Raw genomic sequence first — 27,534 nt, 5'->3', positions numbered from 1 at the left:
TTCTATTAAGAAATAAGTAGGTCATGTGGGCAAGAGCCATTTCAGCTTCAAAAACTAGTATTCAGAGATATATTGCTTTTCATTCAGAGGACACCAGGAGGTCATAGTTAATAGTAGCCACCTTTGCAATATTCTGCCCCTAGAGGCATCCTCAAAATGTCCTTAAACTAGGAAATCTGGGAGTTATAATTCAAGAAATTCAGAAAGACTTTAAATTAGAAAGAAAGATGGGGATGTATGTAGATTGATTATATACACCTCATTACAATATCATATTTTGGTTAATGTCAATATGGTTTTGGTACAGATTTACCACTACATGTAGCTGATGGGAACAAACAAAATGACTAGTGAATCCATTTTAATGCTCTTTGTTAAGCAACCACAAGACCCGTGCATAATTTGCGCATTCTAATGTAAAGAAGTCCTGATACTCCATATCCGTTCTTCAACTCACAGGCTACAATCCAGGCACTGCAGCAATGGCTTTAGCTGGATCACAATGATTTTGCTGATTTTTTTCCCCAGGCAACTTTGGAAATCTCCATGTGGCGTGCAGCTTTAAAGAAGAATCTCCCTCTTTATTATACATGCCCCTGGTCTTCTTGCAAAAATATTGGGCCGCATCTTCTGATCTAACTGAACTTTGTACGTCTGTTGATTTAAGATTTGGTTACAATCTTAACGTCTTTCCATGCTTATGCTATTTCAGGAGCTTTCTAAAACCTTTGCATCCTTCAGGGCTCCTGACTGCAATGCAAAGACAAATGTTTCTTCTTTTTTTCCCCCATCGGGTTACTTAGCAACCACAGTAAGCTTTTGTAAGGAGAGTAACAGAAGGAGCATCCCAAATGAAACCCCACCCTTGCTGTTGCGGCACTGAAATTACACACACACCCCTTTAATGGTGTAGAACAGTGGTCCCCAACCTTTTTATCGCCGCGGACCAGTCAGCCTTTGATAATTTTACCGTGGCCCGCTGAGCGCGCGCAGGGGTGGGGGGGCATTGTTCTGCAGCGATCATGGCCCCCAGCCATTAATGTCTAAACTGCTGCAAGATATACTTAAATATTGATAAAATGTGAGGGGGTGTACTCACTTCTGTGATATCTATCCATCCATGTCTGTCTCTGTCTCTGTCTCTGTCTCTCTCTGTGTATGTATGTGTGTATGCGTGTATGTGTATATATCCTCTATCTATCTATCATCTATCTATCTATTTATCTATTTATCCATCCATCCATCCATCCATCCATCCCTCTCTATCTATCAATCACCTATCCACCATCTATCTATCCTAGCTGGCTGGGCAATTTGGGGAGTTGAAGTCCAAAAGTGTTAAAGTTGCTGAGATTGAGAAATGAGGACGAAACAAAAGGGAAGAGAATGAAACAAGGTCGTAGAGAGAGATTGCAAAATGAAAGGGCAACTTCTCTTTTTATTTCCTTCCACCCCCACCACCCCCACCGTGCCTCTCTGGCAATTGGCTGCCCAGGAGGTGGGGAGGGGAAGATGTTTCACAGACAGCTGCCACCCGCCCATCTCTCTCTCTCTCTCTCTCTCTCTCCGCCTCCCCATCTGACCTCGGCTGCTCCACGGCGGAGACCCCAGAAGGCAAGCAAAAAAAAAAAAAAGGGCTCAGGAGTGGGGGAAGAAAACAAACCCCATCACGTTCCTGTCTGTGAAAGCTCCCCACTCCCTTCCTGGGCAGCCAATTGCCAGAGAGGCAGTGTGTGTACGTGTGTGTGGGGGGGGGGGTTGGCAGCCCGCGGCGCGCCTAGTCCGCTGTGGAACGCGCTGCCACCCGCCCAGCGCTCTCTCTCTCTCTCTCCCCCCCCCTCCAATCTCCCGCTTCTGCTTCGACTGGCCAGCAACTTGTCCCCGCTTGCCCGGGGACTGGCCTCTGATTGGCTGGCGGGGAGAAAGCCTCGCCAGGGAGGGAGGCGAGGACTCCGCGGTGACGTCATGGGGACGGCGCCCCCAGGTAGCGGTGAACCGAACGCGCTCCGTCTCCACGGGCTACCAAGGCGGCCGGGGTGGGAGTGGGGTTTGGACCGGAGAGGCGGCTCTCGGGTTCGAGTCCCGGGGTTGATCTCAGGCTGCGCGTGTGGGTGAAGAGGCAGCAGGGATCATGGCCCCCGGCCGCTGCAGCAATCATGGCCCCGGGCCGCTGCGCGGCCCGGTGCCAGGTACTCCACGGCCCGGCACCGGTCCGCGGACCGGGGGTTGGGGACCACTGGTGTAGAAGACTCTTGAAAGACTGTAAACATCAAGATAGATAGTTTGTTATGCATTATGATCACCTTTTTGAGCAATTTCATTCTGCCATAGACATCAATATCATTGTGGTTCTTGATGATGATGATAACAATACTGTATATGTAGCTGATGCTTCCTGTGTATGTTAACTATGGCATAAATATGAACTTGGGTGTACAGCAACATAGGTTGACTTACCACAGTTCATTTAGTGACTGTTAGAAATTACAATGGCATTGAAAAAAGTGACTTATGACTGTTTTTCACACTTACAATTGTTGCACTCCTCCCATCCCCCCACATGGTCTCATGATCAAAATTCAAATCTTGGCAACTGATTCATATTTCTGAGGGCTGTAAGATCCTTGGATCATGTCATCACCTTTTGTGATCTTCTTATAAGCAAAGTCAATGGGGAAACCAGATTAATCTAACAACAATATTACTAACTTAACAAATGCAGTGATTTGCTTAACAACTATGGCAAGAAAAGTCATAAAACGGAGCACAATTCACTTGACAACTGTCTTGCTTAGCAACATAAATTTTGGGCTCGATTGTGGTCGTAAGTTGAGAACTACCTATATGAATTTTAATAGGGGGGAGTGAATCCAACGTTCCCTGTTCCAGCCCTAAACCTGTATATAGTCTAGGTCCAGTGCCCCCAACCTCTGGTCTATGGACTGGCACCAGTCTGCAGGATGCCAGCAACTGGGCTACAAAAACAAGCAAAGCCCCAGGATGCAGGCAGCTGGTGAAACCACACCCCATCCGGTCCATGGAAAAACTTCTCTCTACAGAACCAGTCCCTGGTGCCCAAAAGGTTGGGGGCCACTGGTCTAGGTTTAAGCATGGGTGATAAAACTCAGGTCAAATTGATTTAATTACCAATTCTAATCTAATAGGTGGGGAAGTTGTGGGTTCCCACAAGTGAATTACAACACTCAGCATCCCACTCACCTCACTTTCTAGAATAGGAGCTTGAAGTCAACAACATATGGAGAATCACAGAATTCTCCAGAATCACAATATATGGATTTCTGAGGGTGCGATGGCTGAGCTGTTAACACCCTGGACTTGTTGACTGGAAGGTTGGCAATTTGAGACCAAGTACTGCCTGATGGAGTAATGACTTATCCCAGCTTCTGCCAACCTAGCAGTTTCAAAGCATCTAAATCCAAATAGATAAAAAGGTAGCATTTTGGTGGAAAGATAACAGTGTTCCATACACCTTCGTTGTACAATCAGCAGGCCACATGACCATGAGAACCTCTTCAGACAGCACTGACTCTTCGTCAGTGTTGTCTGAAGAGGTTCTCATGGTCATGTGAATTGGAGATGAGCACCATCCCCTAGTGTTGGACACAACTAGCAGGGGAAAGGGGAAACCTTTATCTTCACCTTTATTTTTTTAACCTTTGTGATTTCCAGTTGGTCTTGGTTTCTAGTGACTGCAGTTGCTTGGCAAGGCATTTTCAGAAGTGGTTTGCCCTTGCCTCCTTCCTAGGGCTGAGAAAGTGTGACAAGCCCAAGGTCATCCAGCTGGGCTTTTTGCCTAAGACGAGACCAGAACTCACAGTCTCGCAGTTTCCAACCTGGTGCTTTAACCATTATACCAAACTTTCTTGCTATATATACCTTTCCAGTGAATGTGGGTGTGCATACATGCACACCTCTATCAGGAGCTGGGGAATAGACCTCATGAATCTGCTACAGTGTACTCTATCCATGAAAGCATACGTCATAATAAATTTGTTAGTTTTTAAAGCTGTTTTTGCAAAAATTCTATTGCAGTCTTTGTATACCAACATGCTCTGTCAAACTGTATTAAATTTTAGTGGAGCTCCTCAATTTTGTATAACACTATATTTTTTTAATAAGACCAGGAGTTGAAAGTGAAATAAACAGAGGCAATAGATTGCAGAGAAACCTCATGGTACTTTTTCTGTGGAATATTCGTTGCCAAAATTGTAATAGCATAGCAAACATCAGCTAGGAACTGTTTGATTCTCTCACCCACGCAAAGCCTTCAAGTAAACAAGATATCGGCAAGAGCAGAGCATCTATTTGCAAATTCTCCTCTTCATGTTGCCCAGAAAATATTTCAGGAGTCAGTTGAATGAGGCTGTCTTCTTTGCTGTCTTATTAAGAGACATTGACAGAGAAGCAGCAGTACTGCAAGCATCAGATCCTATGTTATCAATTAGAGTGGATAATGCTAAACATCAAGATAGCACAAGACAAGGTCCATCTTATTCATCCATTTTCCCACAGTGACCAGCTAGATGCTCCTTCAAAGGTCTCAAGTAGAACAGGGGAGTAAACCCACTATAACTCCCATATTGATATTAGAATATGGAACCAGTCTCCTGAAGGTAATAATTATGCCATCATATTGCTACCAATACAGAGGTAGTATTCAGCAGGTTCTGACCAGTTCTGGAGAACCAGAAGCGGAAATTTTGAGTAGTTCAGGGAACCGGTAAATACCATCTCTGACTGGCTCCTCCCCCATCTATTCTCTGCCTCCCAAGTCCCAGCTGATCGGGAGGAAATGGGAATTTTGCAGTAACCTTCCCCTGCCATGCCTACCAAGCCACACCCATAGAACCGGTAGTAAAAATATTTGAATCCCACCACTGTACCAGTAGCATTAACCTTGTGATGGAATGCAGTAAGGAAGTGGGTGCACTCCAGAGGAATAAAAGGCAACTTAGTCCAGATATTATGTGCGAGAAAAAGAGAGTGAAAACAGCCCTTCCCTAATAGTTCACAGAGTATTTTATAGATAGTGGAGTCCACAGTTTGGCAAGATTTTGTCTACAGATATGAAACAATAAAGAATTAAGTTGGAAGGAATCACCATGTGTTTTGGGTCTGACAATCCTCTATGAATTTATCCCGTCCCATTTTAAAGATAAACTGGTATTATCATTTCATCTATGTAGTAGTTTATGCTCTGTGAGAGTTTTTTTCACCTTTTCTCAATCCCCAACTATTCAGTTGTTCTGATGACCCTGGATTTTAATGTGATTAGAAAGAAGAAAAGCTGCTTGCTCATACTGTGTATCATTTTATAAACATCTATGGTATCATCTCGACTTTTACTCATTTTTATCTGAAATGAAACAGCACTAGATATGTAGTTTCTCTGCTGCGATGTCCAAATTTAACATCCAGAAATCATGAAGGGAATTAGAATGAGACAGAATTAAAACATTACCAAATTGGTGGGGTTGATGTTTTTAGAGAACAGTGGACCAAGTTAGAAATATTCACGTCTGCTCTGCCTCCTCAATTTCACACTTCTCAGCAAGCTTTACCCTTCCTGAGATTTTGCTGCTTGTCAATCATCCACAAAGTTGCAAATTATTTGGGCTCTTCCTCCCCTGAAAGATGCCAGTTAGTTCTGCTGACCTGCCTTTTCTTGTAGCCCTCCCATTTTTCCTTCTTGCTAGCACCCTGTCTTCTCACACAGAATCACTGGATTTTTTCTTTAAGGAGAAATCAGGGAAAAAACCCTATAACAATAACTACTGGTTCCAATTTGTTGGAAATGAAATGTTATCTATTTCTCCACCTTGGGTACCTCCAGGTTATGTAATAGTCCAGCCGGTCTCTTCCTGAATTAAGCAGAAGAAGAGAGACATGATATGTAAAGGAAGAGTCCTTGACAGAAGACAAGTACCCTACTCAGTGTAACTGGGCAAGCTTTCCTTTGCTAGCAAAGAAGAAAAGAATATCCTTGATACTGTGTACAACTGAGAACACTGGAAGTTGAGTCACAGCAACAGGACTTCTTTTTCTTTTTGGTTTCACTACTTCCGAGAATGAAGCTTCTTGGAAAAGCAGCGAAAAGTTTCAAACCAAAAAGAAAGAGAAGTCCAGTTGCCATGACTCAACTTCCAGACAACAATACTGGATGGTTGAGAATCTTCACTGACACAGCTGAGAACAATTTATTATGTTGATAAAGTAGGGTTCACATTCTTTCTGCTTAAGGTATTATGGGTTGGGCACATGACCAACAACTACTATTAAAAATACAGCTTATCATTATTCTTAAGGTAAAGGTTCCCCTCATAAATATGTGCTTGTCATTCCCGACTCTAAGGGGCAGTGCTCATCTCCGTTTTAAAACCGAAGATGTCTCCGTGGTCATGTGGTCGACATGCCTAAACACCAAAGGCGCACAGAACGCTGTAACCTTCCCACCAAAGGTGGTCCCTATTTTTCTACTTGCATTTTTACATGCTTTTGAACTGCTAGGTTGGCAGAAGCAGGGACAAGTAATGGGAGCTCACTCCGTTACGCGGCACTAGGGATTCAAACCACTGAACTGCCAACCTTTCTTATCGATAAGTTCAGCGTCTTACCCACTGAGCCACCACATCCCTGTTCATTATTCTTATTATTGCTATTTATTATTCTAATAAGAACAGGAATAGCATCTATGAGTAGATAATCTTAAAAAGGTTATTTTACAGTTTTACTGTGTCACTATTATTGTTCTCACCAAAAGTGATTTTACTTTTCAAAGGCCCACCGATGAATTCATAAAGAAAACAAATTTGAACTTTGTTATTAATTTGCCTCATTATTTCATTTATATTTCTCAAATATGTTTGTATATTGTGATTCAAAACAACTGACTGATTTCTCATTCAAATAAAATGAATATTATCTGGATCTTGCTGATATTGACTTTCCGGCTAGCTCTGGAACACTAATATGAAGAGATTTAACAAAATAGCTTTAGGATTCCTTATAGGCATATTACTGCATGCATCAGTGGTCATGATGCTGGGATGATCAGAGTTGCAGTTTAGTGCATTTGGAAGATGCTAGTTAGAATTCCTACAATTGGGACCAGCAACTCAGTCATTAAGCAAGTGGTCACTAAGTGAAGCCATGACTGTGCTTATGATCTTACTTCAGCTTTCCTTTGCTTTAAAGACCTGTGGAGGTTGTAGGTGTGAGGATTGGTTGTAAAGTTATTTTTTCATCACAGTTATTTGTCCTAACTGTGAATGGTTCCTAAATGAGACAGTTGAGAAACAAAGTGTATGTATGTACTCTAAACAAGTGGCTAGCTGAAGCTGGGCCTGGAAGAAGGATATAACAGTCTCTCTCTCTCTTTGACTTTTAATGCAGTATCTATTGAAAAATACATGGATGTTATCTCTTAGAATGATACATTTATATAGGTACTCTAGGTAGGGTAAATCTTGGTGATCATCTAATCAACCTCAGCAATACTGGATATCATCTTTGACAGTTGATGTCCACTTCTTTTTAAATATTTCCAGTAATGGATTGCTCATCATTCTCCAAGCTAGCCTGAATCAAATAAAAAAACTGAAGGTCATGGTTAATTTGAGCATAAAGAACAAGTGCTTAGTAGCTCTGCCTCTAAACTGTGTTTGTTGAACAGGATAATAGAAAGGAAGAGAAACATATTTCTCTAGGCTTGGTAAAATCAACTGGTAACAAGGCTACTTTCTTTTCACATTTTTGTGCCTTCCGTTGTGTCTTTTTTTGGTGTAAAATAAAGATTGCATTGAAGTTTTTAAGTTTTATATTAGTTTAATTAAGTGTTTTTTTTCTTTCTAGCTGTCTGATTTGTATTTGTATTTAGAGATTACAGTTGAATACAAAATGTAATAGTTATACACATGCCCTGTGGACCCTATAATACAGTGACAGTTCTTCTAAGTATGCTGGAGATCAGAAAAAATCCTTAGCATACTTAGCAGTATCTTTAAAAAGATATGATTTTATCCACACATTTGCATTTGACTTATATACATACATACCTCAAACTATTCTCTTTTGCAGTAAGCAATGTTATGTAAAGGGCAAAAGAAGACAAGAGATTATAGAAAAAATAACTAAATCTAGTTTGTAGCAATATTAATCTCTGTAACTCTCAGTATCTTCCTATCATTATCAACCATTCTTCTCTCCATGATGGCCACACATTATGTCTTATGATGTCTTATATTGTTCTTTTCTCATTCAATGACCAATGGATGCTGGTTGGGAAGGTCATAAATCAGGATCCCATGATGGCAAGACACTGCAACTATCATAAAGGTGAGCCAGATGCCAAGTGCCTAAATTCAATCATGTGACCATGGGAGTGGTGCAGCAATCATAACTTCAAGAATGGGTCATAAGTCACTTTTTCCAAGGATGTGGTAATTTACAACCATTGTTAAATGAGCAGTTGTAAGTCAATGACTATTTGCACCTGTACGGAAAATAGAATATCCACAGAACCTAAACTAGAAATTAGAATGACCTAAAAACACCATTGGACACAAAAGTTGCTATGCATTAAAAACCTCCCTAGGAAACAGTCTGATCTATCTTCTTGACTAATAGAGAACTGTGCTAGTCCATGGACAGGTTTGGGCCACCAGAACAACCATCAGTATGAGACAAACATAGGGTTCTCTCTTGAGGCAAATCAGAACTAGACAGTCATAGCCTCTTCATTTCTAAGAATGAAGTCAGCGGTGGGACTCACTTCCCTTCCCTACCAGTTTGCAAATGTGAGCACACACTTGCTTGCTTTGCTCATTCACGCCACCTTCTGCATATGCGCAGAAGGTTGCACATTATGTTGGGGCGAATGGGCGGAGCCTTCTGCAGCCGCCGTTACCAGTACGCCCAATCCGAAAAAAACCGGCTGAATACCACCTCTGGGTGGTACCCTCTTTCAACCTTTCTGCTGCTTAAAAGATTCCACTTTTCAGTGGCCCTATTCTACTGAAAATACGGTGAGCTCTTAGTTGGGTTTCTCCCTCCTCACTACCAATGTGGAAGACAATCAGTACATAAATATAGCAATTATTAAGTTAGCTCACTACTAAACAATATTCAGCTTGGTCTCATGTTCTGCCCAGCTCTCTACTCTACCCCACATAATTATTTGACCTGGAAGAAACAATCTATTCACATGAGGACATGGCCAAGGAAAAATATCACAGACTAAGATCTAAAGCTCATGGGTTACCTGAAGCTTAATTTGGATATATCAATATACATATAGCTTGTTAACGACCACCTTGATATTTCATTAATCAGCTGATCAGCAAGATGGATTTCTATTAAGCGTTGCCTAGCAACAAGATGGACAGCAATTTTTTTAATAAAGTTGTCATTTCAATAGCTTAATATTTTAAATGCAATATTTTATTAAGTGAGAAATAAGCAGAATGGAATGCTGAATCAAAACAATCTTGTTTAGCAATGAGCATAATCTATATAGACCAAAAGATTCTTTGGTTATACTTGAAAGAATAAATTTATTTTCAAAATGTGAAGGTGTCTGGGGAAATTGAAGGACTCGTCAATCTGTTTCTGTGATAATCAAAGATTTATGAGTCCCATTTTCAGCACTACATATATGAAAGTAAACCTCAAATGTAAGATCTTGTTTTTAATAAAGTTTGGACTTGGCTGTGGTCCAGGACAATTAAAAAAAGATATTATGTGTTTAGTGGCTTTACCGGATAAGATTATCTTTGCTGATCATTCCCTTCCCCTAACTCTGAATCTCTAGAATCATGGTGTGCAGTAAAAATTGTAATTTTCACAGTTCTCCAAATTGTATCTCTCCCTCTTAAATGTAGTATGACTCTCTTAGTAACATTTTGGAAGTAGGATTGAAAGACTATCAGATAAAGGAGGACATTTTTTTTCTGCCAGAGTCTTTCATAGATAGAATTCTAGAATTGAAAAGCTGCACAAGGATAATCTAATTTAATGTTTCTCAACCTTGGCAATTTTAAGATATATGAATTTCATTGTCATGGTTGAGAAACACTGAGCTACTACAACCCTCTTCAATGTGCAGGAAAACCAATTAAAGTATTCATGAGAGGTAGCTATCTAGTTGTTCTTAAAAATCTTTATTTACCAAGATGTCACAACCTCCAGATTTAGACTTTTCTTTTGCCATGTACAGCTCTTACTATCAGGAAATTTTCTTTATATAGTCCTAATAATAATGCACAAATATAATGTCACTTAATTCTATGATATTTCATCAGTTTAGGAATCAGCCTGAAAGAGATCTAGATAGAAGAACATCTAAATATTCTGGTTGATCATTAGATAATTTTCATATATTGGCAAGGCTTTTGGAATCCCATTTTTTCAACAACAAAAGCAGAACATTTTTCTCCATTTAAGTTTGGCTGCTGAAATTTCAAGGACATAAGAAAACTGAAGGTTTATGAAACCTTCATAAGTTATGAAACTTTTGGTAGATTTTTTTAAGAAGAAAAAACTTGGTTGCCTTGTGCCTTGCATTGAAACAGATAGGTTTGTATTCATCATATTTTTAAAAAGTAATTATTTATCATTTTCTTTATTTCACACATTTTCATACTATATATAGTATAAATGTATAATGTGGGTATTCTCTGAGTATGCAGAACCTACTGCCTTACTTTTGGTTAGTTATTCTATCAGACATTCAATGCATCTATATTAAAAAAGAATGATCATTATTACAAATTAGTACTATATTACATAGGAAAAACTTGAAAAGGGGAACTAACATACACTTGTATGATTTTAGCACTAATATTTCAAATTGCATTTTGTTTTCAAGTTCAGATAACAGCAACAATTCTATCTATATAATAGTCTGTTTGCTTGTTTAATCTTACCTTGCCACAAGCTGTCATGGCCAGAGCCAACTGGTACCAGAGATGAAATTCACCAAATGCAAGCTTCATTGCTCGTTCTAAACACTGGGGACAAAAAGTATCGATTATACATATGCATATACATAAAACAGAGTTGGGATGCTGGGGGCTCTTAGGGGTTTGGGAGAAATTCTAACTAAGACTCTGTGCAGTTCGGAGAACCCCCAAATCCCACTCTTGGCTGGCCCCACCCACCCCACCCCACCCCTCCCAGGAGTCCCTACGTGACCCATTTTGGATGCAGGTAGTACAGGTTGTGTACTGAGGCTTGGGGAGGGCAAAAAACGGACCTAACAGAAGTTCGGGAAGGCTGGAAACGGGCCCTTTTTTGACCTCCAGAGGGCCTCCGGACCCCGGGGAAGGCAAAAATGCCCCTCCCGCTGTAGCGCAGGAGGCCAACTAGGTTACATCCATCATGGCCACACCTACCCAGCAACCAGGCACAGAACCCCTTGCTAAACTTTTTGAAGTCCACCCCTGCATATACATATCAGAGGTGGGTTGTAGTTTTGGCCCGGATTGGGTGAACCAGTAGTGGCGGTGGCGGGAGGCTCTGCCCACCTGCCCGGACGCTTCTGCACATGCACGGAAGTGTCATGATGGACATGAGCGTGCACAAAAAAATCAGTAGTAAAAAAATGGAAACCCACCACTGATACATATACATATACAACAACAGAGAGGGGGGGAAGAGAGAGAGAAAGGGAGGGAGAACAAGCCTGAAGGAGGAGAGACACATTCCGATAGTGCAGTGTTTTGGGGTTTTAAAAAAAAGCATGCATGAAGAAAGGGCTATCTGAGGTGGATTAAGTGCACAAATGGGATCCAAATAAAGTGTTTTCAGTGCCTACAATTATCCTTCATGCTATTGTTACAATACTTAGGATGCAAGCTTATATAGTTTTCTTCAAAGCTGGACTCTAGATCTCTCTCTAACAAAATTAACATCCAAAAATATTTCCAATAGATATAGCATATAATGCAGCATGGTAAATATAAACACAATATAATTTTGAGGGGAGGGGTTGTTAATGTTTACAAAATATTACAAATCTAGCAAAGATATAAAACTGTGAGATCCTTCAGAGTCGGTTTAATGTTGGTTTAATGTTCCAAGTAATAGACCCATAGCAAGCAAAACTCCAAGGCAGATGAATTCCTCAAATAATAGCTTTATTGGAGATATCATATTGGACAAATCTGGTGAAAACCGACTTTGACGGTTTCCACGGTTTTCACTTAATTTTCCTCAACCCCAAACAATCAGTTATATGGTCCAATCAAAACACTCTCTGGTTGCCTAGTGACATCATTCCTTCCACGGTCCAAGTGTCAGAATGTCCTTGGTTCCCAAAAGTAAGTATTTTATTTTGACTACAAAACCCAGGTATCTCTAATCCCCCCCTCCCTATCCCTCAGCTCTAGTGTGGCAACACTGAAGCTCCAAGATGGCTCCGGTCAGGTCAGCTTCAGGGTTGACCCAGAAATACAAAATATATTTCACCTGGTATACCAACTGCATCCTCTCTTGGACCCGGAAACCCTTTTAGGTAGTCACTCACATTCTAATCATCTCATACAGGTTGACTATTTCAATGAGCTCTACATCAGTTTTACCCTGAAAGACAACTCAAAAGCTCCAACCTCTCCCGAATGTGATAATTCTGGTCTGCAAATTGTACTGGTTGGTATCTTGCTTCTACCCAACCAATATGAGCTGACAGGGTTGGCATGCTCCAGGTTCCTTCAATCAAACAAAGTCATCTATCAAGATCCAGGAAGCATATCTCTTCTCTGTCATGGCATCTGCCTTCTGGAGTGCTGTTGCCTCTGAGAACCAGATGGCTCTCACCCTGGTAATTTTCTGGAGAGCCTTAAAGACCTAGCTGTTCAGTCAGGCCTTGGAGTGAAGTGGCTTGAACCTCCTGATGGTGGTATATGTTCTGTGGCGTTTGCTACAGTGGTGGGTTCTGGGTGGTATGGCCTGGTATAGCCGTACCGGTAGTAGCCGGGAGCAGCAACCACCATAACGGTACGGTGGCTTGTTTGGCCCGCCCACGTTCCATAGCTGTTTATAATGCGACCGGCCAATTGCATACACGCGCACAGCATGCGGCACCTGCGCAACCTCCGCTGAGCAGCTGGATGTTGCAGGGCGGTGGCATGTGCATGCATGCTGACTAGGACGCCAGACCCCGTGCACAGCATACTAGTTGTGACAGGATCCGGAACCCACCACTGGTTTGCTAGATTCACTATCTCATCCCTTTCCTACTTTTCTAGTCTGGTTCATCTGTTGTATGGTTTTGTTTTTATTATTTTGTTTTACATTTTACTTATTCTACTGTTGGGCCACTCTGTTGGGTGGCACTAAATAAATAAATAAATAAATAAATAAATAAATAAATACCTCAGAAAGCATGACATACTGTCCTCTTCTGCCCAGAGTGATACTCAGAAGATCATAAACTGCTGATGTACTCTGAAGACTGATGGCTCGGTCATCTTTCTGATCAGGAGCCCGGCTGATTACTGCATCCTGGCTTGCCTGGGAATGAATTCAAATGTTTTAAAAGAGGACCAAAAGTATCTTAGAAAGGTCTTCAGCTCTTTTTATGGGCCAAACATTGCAGTAACTGATGTTTTCAAGACTATTTCAAAATGGCAGATTACAAACAGAAAGCCAGAAAACAGTACAGTATTGTCATATATTGGGGGAGCGGGGAGTGAACTCATAATAATAGTCGTAAAAGTCTTTTTGCCATGTCTGCTGTTCTCTGAACTGACATTCAAACATAATTATCGTGCCATTTAATCCTATTATTTCTTACTTATCTTTGCACATCATTTTAATGCAACACTTAATGTTCCCAATCTATGAGCCTTAGGGTTGTTTTATATTACAACAGTCCGATTCATGCTTGGTTTTATTCCAGAAATAAATAGAAACATAATATATCTGACTGGTTATATGCTCTATCTATACTCTAAAAATCCCTCAATCACAAAGAGGTCCAAAAATGCCAATTATGTTTGAGCAAATGTGAAAGAAAAACCTTGCTGGATTAAATTCAGGGCCTAGTTGAATCCAAATTGTTGTTTCCAACAGCCTCTGGGAAACCCACATACAGGATGGAATATAACAACCTTCTCCCACTGCTATTCCTCAGCAACTGATACTCAGAGGCATCAGCCATTTAATATAATTTTAACATGGAGTGCAGAACTTAAGACTCCTGAGCCAAAGGCAGAGATCAGACCCACCTCCTTCAGATGTTACTCTGTTCAAATGGAAAACAACTATACCTGTGTCTAAATTTATATTGTCCCTGGAAGGACATATCTGTCCCCCATGTGAATAATTACTTGGGATTTGTTTTCAATATGGGGCTGATGGCTCTGTTTAATTTCCGTTCATGGTTTTATTATTACTGAAAGTTGGCTGTAACCACTTTGGCAGTGAAATTTATCTGAATGGGTTGGTCATTTCTGCCAGCTCTGAGATATTTTGGAGGTCGCTTAGCTCAGCAAGAGCCAAGAAAATTAAAAGTGGAAAGTTTGTGTCTGGCTGTTTGCTAATTTTGCATCCAGAGAATTGACCAAAGTCTTGTTTATTTTCATCCAGTAACTTATAGAGTTTTATGTTTGCATAATTGTTAGTACTACACCATCTGCATAGCATTTCATCTTATATCCTCTTCCTGAATTTCATTATTTAACATTTCAGCAAAAGAAAAACTCCAAGTAAAATAAAATTGATTTGGGAGATAATATATTACTAATTTCTAACATAATTCTGACAGATAGAGCTAACCGTCTGGCTGGTTGGTTGGTTTTTATATGGAAAGGAGTAAGCAAACCATTCACCACCCAAAACCAGATCTGAAATTTTAGGGGACAAAGGAGTGGGAGGAAATTTAGCGGGGGGGGGGGTGTTTTTGCTTTTTTGTGATTTTTAACTATGATTTACCTATTTTAGTTCTTACAGTGTAGTTTTTACTTCTGCTCATCCCAACATGACAGGAAACTAACCATCAATGTTCAGTTTCCAGAACCACAAATAAAACTGAAGGCCCTTATGTGACAAAGACATATGTAACTTATTTGATGAAGGATAAGAAACGAAAGTTGCTTTGGAAATTATTCTTTTGTGCATCATAATCAACAGTGCTTCTTTATCCTAGAGTAAAGAAAAATTTAAAAGACACACACTGAGATATGTTGAAATGTATAGATGTGCATAATAATCAACAGTGTTAATTAACATCTTTCCATTTTGTATACTGTACTATTTAAAAGTTTCTGCATCAGTACCACTGCTGCACCATTGATTTGTGAAAAATAGCTGCACTGAATATACCCCCACATGTTCTGAAAACTGGTAATCAGCCTCACATCAGAGTCAGCTATTTTGAGCATTTGTCAGTGAGCCAAACTAAGAATGTTAAAGCAATGCCTTAGCACAGAATGCCTTAGCAGATAAAACATTCACTTGAATGAGCAAATTACCATAATTTGAGGGATTACCAAAAATAAAAGATACATGTAACTCCATCTAAAGACTTGGTGAAACATGGGCGAGACTGGGCATTCTGCAAAGGGAACACAACTAGAGTTCAGATACCAGGAATCTGTCCAAAATACCAGAGTGAAATCCAGAAACCCACAAAAAGATCCAGCAGACAAAAAAAGAGAACAACAAATGGAGCATATTGTAATTCCATATGTTGCAGGGATATCTGAAAATCTCAGGAGCATTTTCAATATATAGGCATACTTTAAACTTAATTATACATTAAGGCGGAAGCTTGTCCACCCCAAAGACAAAACACCAGACACAAACTGAGCAATGTTGTATATGCAGTGCAATGCAGAAAGACGTGCAGACCACTTCACAAACTCATGACACAACACGGGAGAACAAAATCATCAGGACAAGATGTAGCAGTCCATCTGCATTTGAAAGACAATGTCACTCTTTTGAAGACAGCAAAGTCCACATTCTGGACAGAGAGTTCCACTGGTTATAAACAGCGGTCAAAGAAGCCATCTATGTCAAAACAGAACAGCTTTTCCTCAGCAGAGGATGAGGGGCATAACACTACCTATCTCCGGTTTACAACACAGTCCTTTCAGCAGAATGTTCCACACCCATTTGCATTCTGGTTCAGGGGATTTTGAGGATACAGATAAACCTTCAAGTGGTGTCAACAACTCTCAGAGAGCTAATGATAGACCTTCAGAGTGCTAATGACCAGATGACTACAAAGAATATAAATCCTTCCACTGCCCATCAGTCGGTTAGAACTGTAGAAGCTTCCTGGATGAGAAGTGAAACATTTTCAAAGAAATGTTTTCAAGCTCAGTTGCCTTTTGGAAAAAGCACCTTTGGGACAACCATGACCTGGATGATTGAGACTCTCCATTGACATTCAACAGAGTGAAACAAAGTTCATAGTCTTTCTACACATAAATGTACTTAATTTCTCTTTATTTCAGAATTCATTAATGGGGAGACAAGAGGAGCATAATTTATTGAAAATTATACTCATAATATGCAATGGCAGCATGTAGCAAACAAAGGGTATACATTCATACACATTAAGAATATGTAGATTCAGCTGGACTTCTCACCAATTTAAGAATAATTGTTCAAGTGGTTTTTAGAGATCAGCTCCAAATCAGAATAAACAGGGACCAGGGAATTAGCAGCCCTTCAAATGTAAGCTCTGTCAGATGGGGCTGATGGGAACTGGGACCCAACAGCTTCCAGAATCTAGTAATTACTTACTGCTGGAATAACCAATATTAGGTTGAGTCTTAACTGTACATTCCTATGTACCAGGGATCTCAATTTGTCTCTCTTTTTCTCTGACATAAATCACCCATTAATTATAAGAATCCTATTTAACTGAGCCAGAAAATATGTCTTTTGAATGGAAGGGGTTAAACTGGATAAGTAAATAATAAATAAGAACAGTTTTTTCCAAGATCAAATGCCAGGTGTCCATGATACTTTGTATGAATTATTCCAAGCTCTTCTTACATTCCACACAATATTCATTAGAATTAGCCAGAGACTGCTTGTTTCAAATAAGAAGAGAGGCGGCAGCCATTCTTATCTCAGTAACCTTGTGATTCCTTGTGCTAGTGTGCAGCATGTCTGGGAAATATCAAACTGAAAGGAACACATTAGCTAACCAGTAAAGTGAAAATCAATGCCACAAACGTGGCCCATAACAGTTATATGAATGGTACTTGAAGGTACCAAAGAAGAAAAAAAGATTTTCTATATGTAAATTGAAACATTGCAAAATGATTGCGGATTTTGTGGAGGTAGTGAGAGCAGGAGAAAGAGAAGAAAGTGTTGATGGGAAAATGTTCCTTTTCTAACTCCATTTCTAATTCTTGCTAATATTAAGCAGCATCTGGAACTAAAACGTTGCTGGAGGGTGTATACAATTAAAACAGGCTTGGAGTGTTTTTTGAGGACAGCTTTTTTATTTGCACCAAGGACTTGGTTTCACCATGCATTCTGTAAGCATGAGGCACTGCATATTTATGCATGCAGCTCAATACACTTGATTTATTCCAGGCCTTAAAATCGGCAGTGTGAAAGCAAAAGAAAGATTTTACACAATTGGGCGTTTGGAAATGAAAAAGGTGTGACTCATGTCCTTAAAAGAAATAAATATTAAAAATAAGATTTCCCTTAGTAAAGCATCTTCATAATCTCATATATATATATATATATATATTTGCAAGACTAACTAGGCAAATAACCTTAGCAGCACAGTCCACACAGGAACTAATGTCCACCATGGTTGGAAGGCATCAAGGCTGATCAAAAGAACAAAATTATTTCAGCCCCAGAGATTGGTAGGGCCAGTCTTTGTGATGATGTGGTGACTTGGTCCTCATTTCTGCAGTAGAAGGAAAGAGAAAGTCTTCAGGGAAAGATGCATTGTGGTGGAGGAGACTCTGAAAGCAACCAAAAGCTGTCTTTCCAGTAAAAAATATAAAACCATATCAAACATAAAATACAAAAAAACAAATTCTACCTGTCACACTTTGAAACAGATTCAGGAAGGCGAGATTGCTTTTAATAACAAACAGCTGGTCAGGAAAGGCAAGGATCCTTTTTCAGGAGAAGGCCCAAATGGGAGAAGAAACCAACTAGACAGGTGTAAAACCAGAAAAGGCCATAAAAATAAAATAATAATAAAGAGTAAGTAAAAAAAGAGGAAAGATTCATAGCTGCTGGGAGAAATATGATTTGAAATGAGACAATCCAGAAGACAAGCTCCAAAAAGATCTTGACAAACTTGAACAAAGGGTCCTATCCAACAACAGGAAATTTAATGAGAAAAACAAGGTTTTACCCCTAGGCAGGAAAAACCAAAGGTACAAGTACAGATTAGGTGACACCTGATTCAATAAATGGCCAAAATATGCATATCAAGACTCCAAGATTCTATAAGCTAGTTCCTTTCTCGCTGTAATAAAACCGTCTACTCTAAATATGTGAGAAACTTGTCTTTTTGACTGCAAGATGCTTGACACAAATGTTCAGGAAAGCAATTGGTGGTGGTTAGTTTTCCAACTGATACATGACATTGAGTCTAGAACCCATCAGATACCACTCTGAAAGTATTCCATATTAGATTGTGTGTGGGTAGCAATATTGCCTGATTTCTTTGCTGAGATGTGTAGAAATAACTCCTGATTCAAGAATGTGAGGAAAGTGTGTTAATGTGGCCTTTTAGCAGTACATGTAAATATAGAGCTATCATAGACTGCAAAATAAATATGAAATATGATTATATCATGGTATATCTATTCACACTATATGAACTTGTAAACAATTATTCTGCTTCAAAGTAATTGGATTGTAACTCTCATGAGCAATTAAGCTTGGAAGCCTTAGAAATTCCCTTAAACCACATTTTGCAAAAGCTGTGTTCATTAACACAGCTGTTGTAGGTAATGGTACCCAGTTGATCTATACTATTAGCATTTCTGGAATCCTGCTGCTTTACTAAAAGCACTGGTTCTTTTTAAAAATTTGAGTACGGGCAACATAAAATTTAGATTGGAAGACAATATAAAAGATAAACTGAAATCAAAAATAGTAGGCACAATACATTAATTGTTTTGAGTCTTAAGTGGCTCTACAAACATAAATCTTGTATTTGTCTTGGCCCACAACATAACTGGAAAAACATTGTCTTGCAGCCAAAAGTCCAAAGTTTTCATGACCAATGAGGCAATTCCTCAGCCTTTAAAGAAACTAATTCTTCTGCAACCTTTGATCAGAAAGTTGGCCAGATTTATGTTCCATTCTTTTACTTTCTTGGAGGTACAGAGTTTTAAAACCAACTGAAGGTTAAGAAACCTTTAGTCCAATCCAGGAGTGTCTGCAGGGTATACTAAAAATATCAAGGTGGCAACCATGATGGGTGCAATCAAATCTCTGACTGATTTTACATCAATCAATGTATATACCAGTATGTCCTGAGGACATCCCTGTTCTCATCTTCCCTTTATAGTTGGGAGGAAATGTAAAAATGGTGTGATTTAAGTTTAATAGATGGCCTCTCAGGAAAGCCACCTTCCAGTCATAATGTACCCTTGATTCTATCATCCCATTTGACCACCATAAAATACATTAAAATATAAAAGAAAAATATGTCAGTTCCATCTCTTTGATTCTCAGTCGCCTGAAGATAAACCTGCCCAAAACAATTGTTCCCAAGTAAGTCTGAATAATTCACATTTGCATATATTTCAGAAACATATAAAAACTGCTCTAATATAAGCATTATACAGGACACTGTTATATATCATACATTATACAATTGTATTAATCCTTAATATAACATTATGAGCCATGGTGGCGCAGTAGTTAGAATGCAGTACTGTGGACTGCTTCTGCTGACTTCTGACTGCTGACTGCCTAAAATTTGGCAGATCGAATCTCCCCAGGCTCAAGGTTGAGACTCAGCCTTCCATTCTTCCAAGGTGGGTAAAATGAGGAACCCAAATTGTAGTGGGCAATATGCTGACTCTGTAAACCACTTAGAGAAAGTTGTAAAGCACTGTACAGCAGTATATGTCTAAGTGCTATTGCTATTATATGATACAAAATAAATATGATGCTTGCCTAAAAGTATCCAAAGCAGGACAGCAAACTGCAGCCCCCGCCCCCCCCTTGCATTCAAGGCCAGACATTTTGATAATGGTATACACAAGCCATTGTCCTTCTTTCTGCTACTATGAATTGCTTCTAAATACATCAACCTAAGGCAAGATCCAAGAGCTGCAGCTCAGAATGGGCCTATCCACCGCCACTTATATTGCATACAATGGAATATTTTTATTTATTTGAATAGGAAAGGCAAAAAACACCTCTCAGTTCTCAATTCTAAGTTGCCAGGCTACAACAAACAGGGCACTTGAAGTATTAAAGTGTTGAATTGTTGGAAGTGATCTGAATAAATTTTAGGTTTGCATTATAAATGACTAACAAGTAGCTAGCTTTTCACAACACCTACAGTCAGCTGCCTAAAGCATCACTTCAGTTTGTTCAGCCTCCAACTAAAATGAAACAAATTGTCATGTAACTGTTTAGGTTTTTAGTCTTGGGAGAATGAACTCTTGGGAATTCCATGTACGGTTACCATAAGCCAGTTCTGTGGTATAATCTCCTGCTGTTTATTTTGCTTATTTAATTCTTAGAAAAGCATTACAAAGTCTGTCTTCCTTCTCCAGAGATGTATCACCATAAATCCATCAAGTCCAAGAAAATGGATTCAGAATTTTTTTTAAACAAACAAACAAAAGACTGCTTTTTCGTTAAGCCTATTTTGGGATCGGGATAGAAAAAAAATTGTCCCCCTGTGACATTAAGAAAGATTCACCAGATTGAAACACATTTTCTATTACATTTTTCAGGCAATTCGTTCAATGCTTATTTAAAATTGGGCACCATTCAGTGATGCTTTAAAAAAAATAAAGTAACATCTGATTCCTCTGTATCAGACGTGATTGTTTTATGTTCAACCCATAGGTATGCTTTTGTGGACATGAAATGAATTGGTAGCTTAGAAAAGATACCTGGAATTCCCTTCATAAAAGCATAATGGTGATTATTATGAAATGCTTAATTGCTATTCTTCTTTACAGCTATTTTTATTTTGCTTACCATGGATTCGCTGATCAGGAGGAGAAGGAGAGCTTCTTCAACGTTGTCATGGGGGGTATAGATGCTGAAAGACAAACAGACTTTTTTCAAAATATAAGCAACAATAAGAATTATTCTCACGGGAGACTCTTGTTAATAGCACCACAGGATTAGTAATGTGAAACATCTCATGCATGATTAATTTGTTATATAATCGTTTCTTCAGACTGGAATGACTAAAAGCTATAGAGGAGATAACTCATCTGTGACGAGGGAGAGCAAATGATTGGTCAAAAACTCTTTATTCATGAAACAATTTAGCTTCTGGGTGTTCTGACCGTATTGAATCTAAAACATTTGGGGCCAGATTGCCTGCACATGGATCAGCTTATTAGAACCTTGCAACTGAGCAATGATCCTTCAGAAAGAGCTGGTTGACTGATGAATACCAGGACCTTGTTTGATTTGGCCCCCTCATATTTCCAGCAAGATATGTGTGGCATTATCTCTATTAATATGGCTAAGTCATTCATTTTAGGAGATCCTCTACTCAATGACACTAGCAAACTTTCATTTGCCCTTCTCTATTCAATTGGTCTATTAATGCAAGGGAATTTTAAAAGCCTTTAAAAATTAATTATTATCATTATTTTAATTTCTGGTGTTACTCTGTGTAGTGATATATTTCACATAGGATGTTTTACTTAGTATTTATTCTATGCACTGAAACTTACCCCAAAGAGTAAGTAATAAATTGATTTAAAATTCCAGATACAAAGTTTAATCCACCCCCCCTAAAATTATTATCAGAGACCTCTAACAGAAGATATGGGTATTATTTCTAACTAGCTGTTAACCTGCCGATGCCTGGGTATTTGTTTATTCACAAATGTCTGGACCAAATGTAATTTCTAATGTTGGATTTTCCCGCTTACTAGAGGGAGACCCCTTGTGGAGTACTGTGAAGCCATTACCATGGCAAATTCACTGTGCTATATAGTAGAAGCCATTTTAAGGCAGTACAGTAGAAGCCATTTTAAGGCACAATAGGCTGTATCTTAACAGAACACACACACCAAGATTTGTTAGGGGTGTCTTACCCCCATAGTATTTGTTTCCAGAGAGTAAGTCATCGGTGTACCAAGTTTTATTAAAATTGCTCGAGGTGTTCCAGAGTTATGCTGTAACACACACACACACACACACACACACACACACACACTAATAGCTCTCTTCCCCTTCAGTAGTTAAGATGTTTTTAAAATTCTGTAAGTTCTAGGCCCGTACTTATCTCCAGCGTGTTGCTGTAGTTTTCGACGTAAGGTGGTACAAATATAAGCGTTGTCCTCTTTCTTCATTAACTCAGGAAGTGGGTCAGATAAGGGACTCCAGTAACAATCTTCACTTAGGGAGTGGAGGAGCAGCTCTGCCAGTTTTTTGTTAGCTGTCTGGTAAGAATGTAAAGAAATTGAAAAATACATTCTTAAAAACTCAAAGGACGATTTCACCTTATGCTATGAGCCAGTATAAAACACGGGATCCATTGAGTTGGACAAGAAGGAATAAACCATAGTAAGTATTACAGAAGGGAGCTCAAAGAGGCCAACACAATAATTTCTGCTGCTCAATATATGTGTTTGTGGGTGTTAGCATGTGTACCTTATATGTTTGTATTTAGGCTTTTATGGCACTTCAGTACAGACAGTGATGGTAAATGTTATTTAAAAATTGAACCTTTCTCTAAAAACATCTACTTCCTGTCCCCTCAGTGGGCACTTTCTTTATTGCACAGTTCAACAGTGATATTACTTTGTTTTACTTTTGTTATGAATAACACCAGGCAAACTCTATATTTTATTGATATTAGCTTCTGGCAAAGCAAAGAAGAAAAAGCATTTTTTTTTGTTTAAAATACATTTTCTAGCCGCAAGTAAAATTTACACTGTGCCATTCAACATTCCAAATTAATTAATAGGTTAATTCTACCTCAAAACCTTTATGTCCATAATATTAAAACAAATTATTAAAATTATTGGTAACACAATGCAAGAATCCAAAACTTTATTCTTTTAGGGCATATTAAAAATCAGAAATAATGATACTGTTAATACATTATGATAAAGGTGATTATATTCAAATTTCACAATACAACTCAGCGTTGTGCACTTTCCCCCTCTAGCTTAGTCCAGGAGACAATATTATATTATTTTGGCTTTCATTTTTTATTGAGCACAATAAAAGGTGAATGTTAATGCTTCTCAGAACTCTCTGGATCAAGGGAAAACAGGAATCATCCACAAATTTGCTCCATACAGAATCTTCCTATGAAGAGATTGTAAAATAATGAACTTTTCATCTTTTATACAGCATATTTGTTCTTATGTTATTCTATCATTGTGCATTTCTCTTCTCCCCACCCTCCCACTCTCAAATAAAAATGGAGCAATGAGGCATACATGAAACTGCCCTTGAAAATCACTCAAAAGCTACAGTAGTATGTCCATATGATAACACTGCTTGATGAGCCTGTGGGCTTCTGAGTACAATTCAAGATACTGGCTAGAATATAGAACTCTATGTGACATAGGACCTGGTTACTTGCTATCTCAAACAATTTCTACCCATTGAATTAAACAGTGGGATCTAGGTGGATGAAGAACACCTTTTCTGCTACAGTATCTGTCTTCTAGAATAGTATCTCCCACCCACCCCTGCAACCCGAGACAGCTGCATGTCCCTTCCTGATGAGGTTCCATTTTTGGTCGTCTTGGGTAATGAACCGCTATAAGATTCGAGTTTCTTATGTATGGTTCTTTTTCATAGGCACACATCTCTTTCTTTTTTTCATTTTATTGTTCTAACATTTTTTATAGTGTAAAGCACCCCAGTTGTTTGGTGTTAATCAACGGGGGAGGGGGAGACAAAATGCTTTTCCCTGATCTAAGAAAAATCAAGTTTATGTGATTGTTAATCAGAAATAGAATAGTTTTTCGTTTCAGAGTAAGTCTTTTTTTTACTATGCCATCATGTTTTGAAACAGACTGTATGCAAGATCCAAACTTCATTCTTTTGATACTGCAAAAATTTACATTAGTATTTTGGCATGCAAATGGTTGTAAATGGTCATACTCTGCAGCAATCTGGATGTGGGTGCAGCATCTTTGGATGCTAAAACTGGCATTCAGCATACCATCAGTTGGTAGAATGATGGGACTATATTTCTTGCAGTTCCTGTCATTTGTTAGTTGCTGTTGCTGTTGCTAAAAATGTTCCCAGAAATACACGAAAGCTGACTGAAATAGCTCTTGGAGGAAAAAAAGGATCCTGAAACTTTCTAAAATAAAAGTTGGCCTATTGTCAACTCAAATTCCAAAACTCTGATCCAATCTGTTCAAATGCAACTTTTGAACCTCTTCCTTTTCTGTTCTTCCTTTCATCTCTGTCTATCAGTTTGCTGCTTCTACAGAAATGTAAGAAAGGCTCATATTATGGCAAGACAATTTTTTTAAAAAAAGTTTAGATTAGGCAGATGATGCCTAATATAATTTTTTCCCATCTAGATCAGGGGTGAAATTCAGCAGGTTCTGGAGAACTGGTAGCGGAAATTTTGAATAGTTCAGAGAATTGGCAAATTCCATCTCTGGCTGGCCCCAGAGTGGGGTGGGAATGGAGATTTTGCAGTATCCTTCCCCTGGAGTGGGGTGGGAATGGGGATTTTGCAGTATCCTTCTCCTGCCATGCCCACAGAACCAGTAATAAAAAAAATTGAATTTCACCCCTGATCTAGATGTTATAATAATATTGTGTAGTAGAAAAAACTACCAAAGTTAGGTATGTTAAATTCTATTTGACCATATTAACCAATTAGTTAACTCAGAAGAGCAATACCAAGCTTACATGGTAAGAATAACAGAAGAAAGGGAGGGAGAGAGAGAGAGGGAGGGAGGTTTACAGGCTTCTGCCAGGAGAGCTGATGTGGAATCAGAGATTGAATTTACCATTCTGAAGCTCAGAGTAGCCTTTGTTTCCATGGTCCTTAACATTTCTCTTAGATTCCTTATTCCTTGAATAATATTGCTAAAGGGAAAAAAATCAAGTGTGAAAAGCAAGTCTGAATTGTCCATGAATTATGAACAACAACAGAAGAATCTCTCTTACGTTGAATATATGTACATTCATACATATATGCATACATACATATGCACACTTATGTTCAGGTTGGGTTATAGTAATAGGGCAAGTCAGCAAATCTTCAAAGAATACTTTCCCAGATGATGACTGATAAGAACTTACACCTCATACTTAGTTTGTCAGAAAGCAGTGCCTTCTCCCATTGCACCTGGATAGAAGAGTGGTCATACAGAGATCTAGCACTGTGGATTCATGTCATCCTAACCTATTGCACAGGATAATGCTGAGGACAAAACATGGCAGACAAAGTATGTTACGTTACGTTCAGCTCTTGCATTAAGATAGAATATACTAGTGGAACCAGTATTTTCCCCCAGCTTAATTTGGAGACATTTAAAAAATTTATATTAAACCTAGTTTAATTCTTAGCCTAACATGTATCTCTATTTACTACTACAGAATAATGAAAAACTGGGCCACATTTTTCAACTAGTATACTTAGATTAGCTATCCATTCCCGATTCAGAGAATCTATACATCTCTTTCCCTGAATTTAGGATATGTTGTAAATTGGCTTTGTTGACAGGAAGCCCACTTTTCTTCATGAACTATAGCCTATCTTACACAGATGTATATAGAGAAGACAAACTTCCTAATACTAAGAGCTGTATATTATGCTTCTTTGGTAGCCTCTATTTCACTGAATGTATTTAAGCAGAAGCTGGTTATCCTTTTATCAAAGATGCTGTAAACTTCACACCAGACCGCTCAAATCCATGAGCTTTCTATGGAAGTTCCTCCTGCTTCAATCTGAAAACCAGTTAATATTTTATTTTACACTAAGAGAAATGTACACTTGAGATGTCAACAAATTTGAAGTGCCTAGCTGAAAGAAAACAGATGCACACAGGCACATAATTAACATACCAGAAAATTGTATTCCCTGAAATCACATCAGAGCTTGTAAGGATTTGTTGTACTTGGGAGAACTCTACATACTTCCGCTCTTAACTTAAGAAACAAAATCATTTCTCTAATCATACCACATTTAGAAATCACTCATCTAACAAGAACATCAAGTGACCCACTTCACTTTCCACATTTTGTTTACTTGGCTTGTGAAGAGATCTGTCTGCACCCTCTTGTGGCAGAGAAAAAAAGAGATCTAATCCAATCTACTTTTTTCCCCTCCTACACCGATCCTCTCTATTAAAACAGTGGGGAGAGAATTACAATTAAATGTTCTTGTAATTTTGACTCCTACAATGATAACTCTTCTAATAATTAATAATTCCTTTTTTGTGATTAAATGAAGATTTGTATTGTATTCTTAAACACATGGGTGGTGCATCTTTCTGCCAACACAGGATTGACTTTAGGGGTATTAAAACAAACCCACTGAACCAAAATTAGCAATTAGATGAAGGTGCTTTATGCATATATAACCTGTTTGCCTCCAAGGCAACTGTGGCAAGAAAGGTCATACAATGGGGCAAAACTCACTTAACAAATGTTCTCACTTAACAACAGACATTTTGGACTCACTTGTGGTCATAAATTGAGGACTGCCTGTATTACCTACTGGTAGCTTGGAACAGAACAATATACAAAGCTTTTTATGTGAAATCCTGTTTATTATTTACCTACCCTTTCTTTAAATGAGCCACATATGCACTCTGCAGAGCTGCTTCCAGAAAGTAAGGAAGTTCAAAATCCAAGGAAGACATCTGACTGCCTTTTATGTTTCTTGTATGTGTATTATTAAAGCTCTGGTAATAGAAGGGGGGGGGGAGAAAGAGAGAGAGATGGCAGATAAATATGAACAATAATTTTGCTTAATGCTTACTCTATTCTGCTTCCAAAAGATCAGAGAAAATGACTAATAAAAAGGAAAGAGGATAGGGTAAAGATAATTTGAAATTTGCTTTGAATTACACTTGTTATTTCTTTATAGTTTGGACATTTATAAACAAAAGAACAGCTGAACCACAAATAGTAGCCTACTATAGGCGCAATTGCTCCCTCATTTCAATTGTTTAACTGAAACTAAAAAGAAAATAGAAAAGTGGTCAAGCATCTGAGTCCTGGGTCCCATAAACTGGATAGATTACAAATCAATGCCTAACCTTCTATGACCCTTAAATTGGGGCTTTGCAGTGACTTGAAGGGAAAAATGTTTTGAAGGGGGGAAAGGTGATTTGGAGTGCATGTGGACATTTGTACAGCATCTCTTGGAAA

At 38.8% G+C, this 27,534-nt stretch overlaps 1 protein-coding gene across 1 annotated transcript in view; it reads right to left on the bottom strand.

The window, feature by feature from the left end:
• TTC7A (tetratricopeptide repeat domain 7A) overlaps positions 1 to 27,534 on the bottom strand; it is a 162,790-nt gene that overhangs the window by 115,250 nt on the left and 20,006 nt on the right. Inside the window, 6 exon segments of the mRNA XM_032215831.1 lie at positions 10,944 to 11,027; positions 13,393 to 13,530; positions 21,187 to 21,250; positions 22,453 to 22,613; positions 25,164 to 25,242; positions 26,944 to 27,065. Coding sequence (XP_032071722.1) covers positions 10,944 to 11,027; positions 13,393 to 13,530; positions 21,187 to 21,250; positions 22,453 to 22,613; positions 25,164 to 25,242; positions 26,944 to 27,065 — 648 coding nt within the window.

The sequence above is a fragment of the Thamnophis elegans genome, chromosome 4 (genome assembly GCF_009769535.1).
Source record: "Thamnophis elegans isolate rThaEle1 chromosome 4, rThaEle1.pri, whole genome shotgun sequence".
NCBI classification, from domain to species: domain Eukaryota; kingdom Metazoa; phylum Chordata; class Lepidosauria; order Squamata; family Colubridae; genus Thamnophis; species Thamnophis elegans.
The sequence above is the reverse complement of the archived record's forward strand: the minus strand, read 5'-3'. Positions and strand labels throughout refer to the sequence as shown.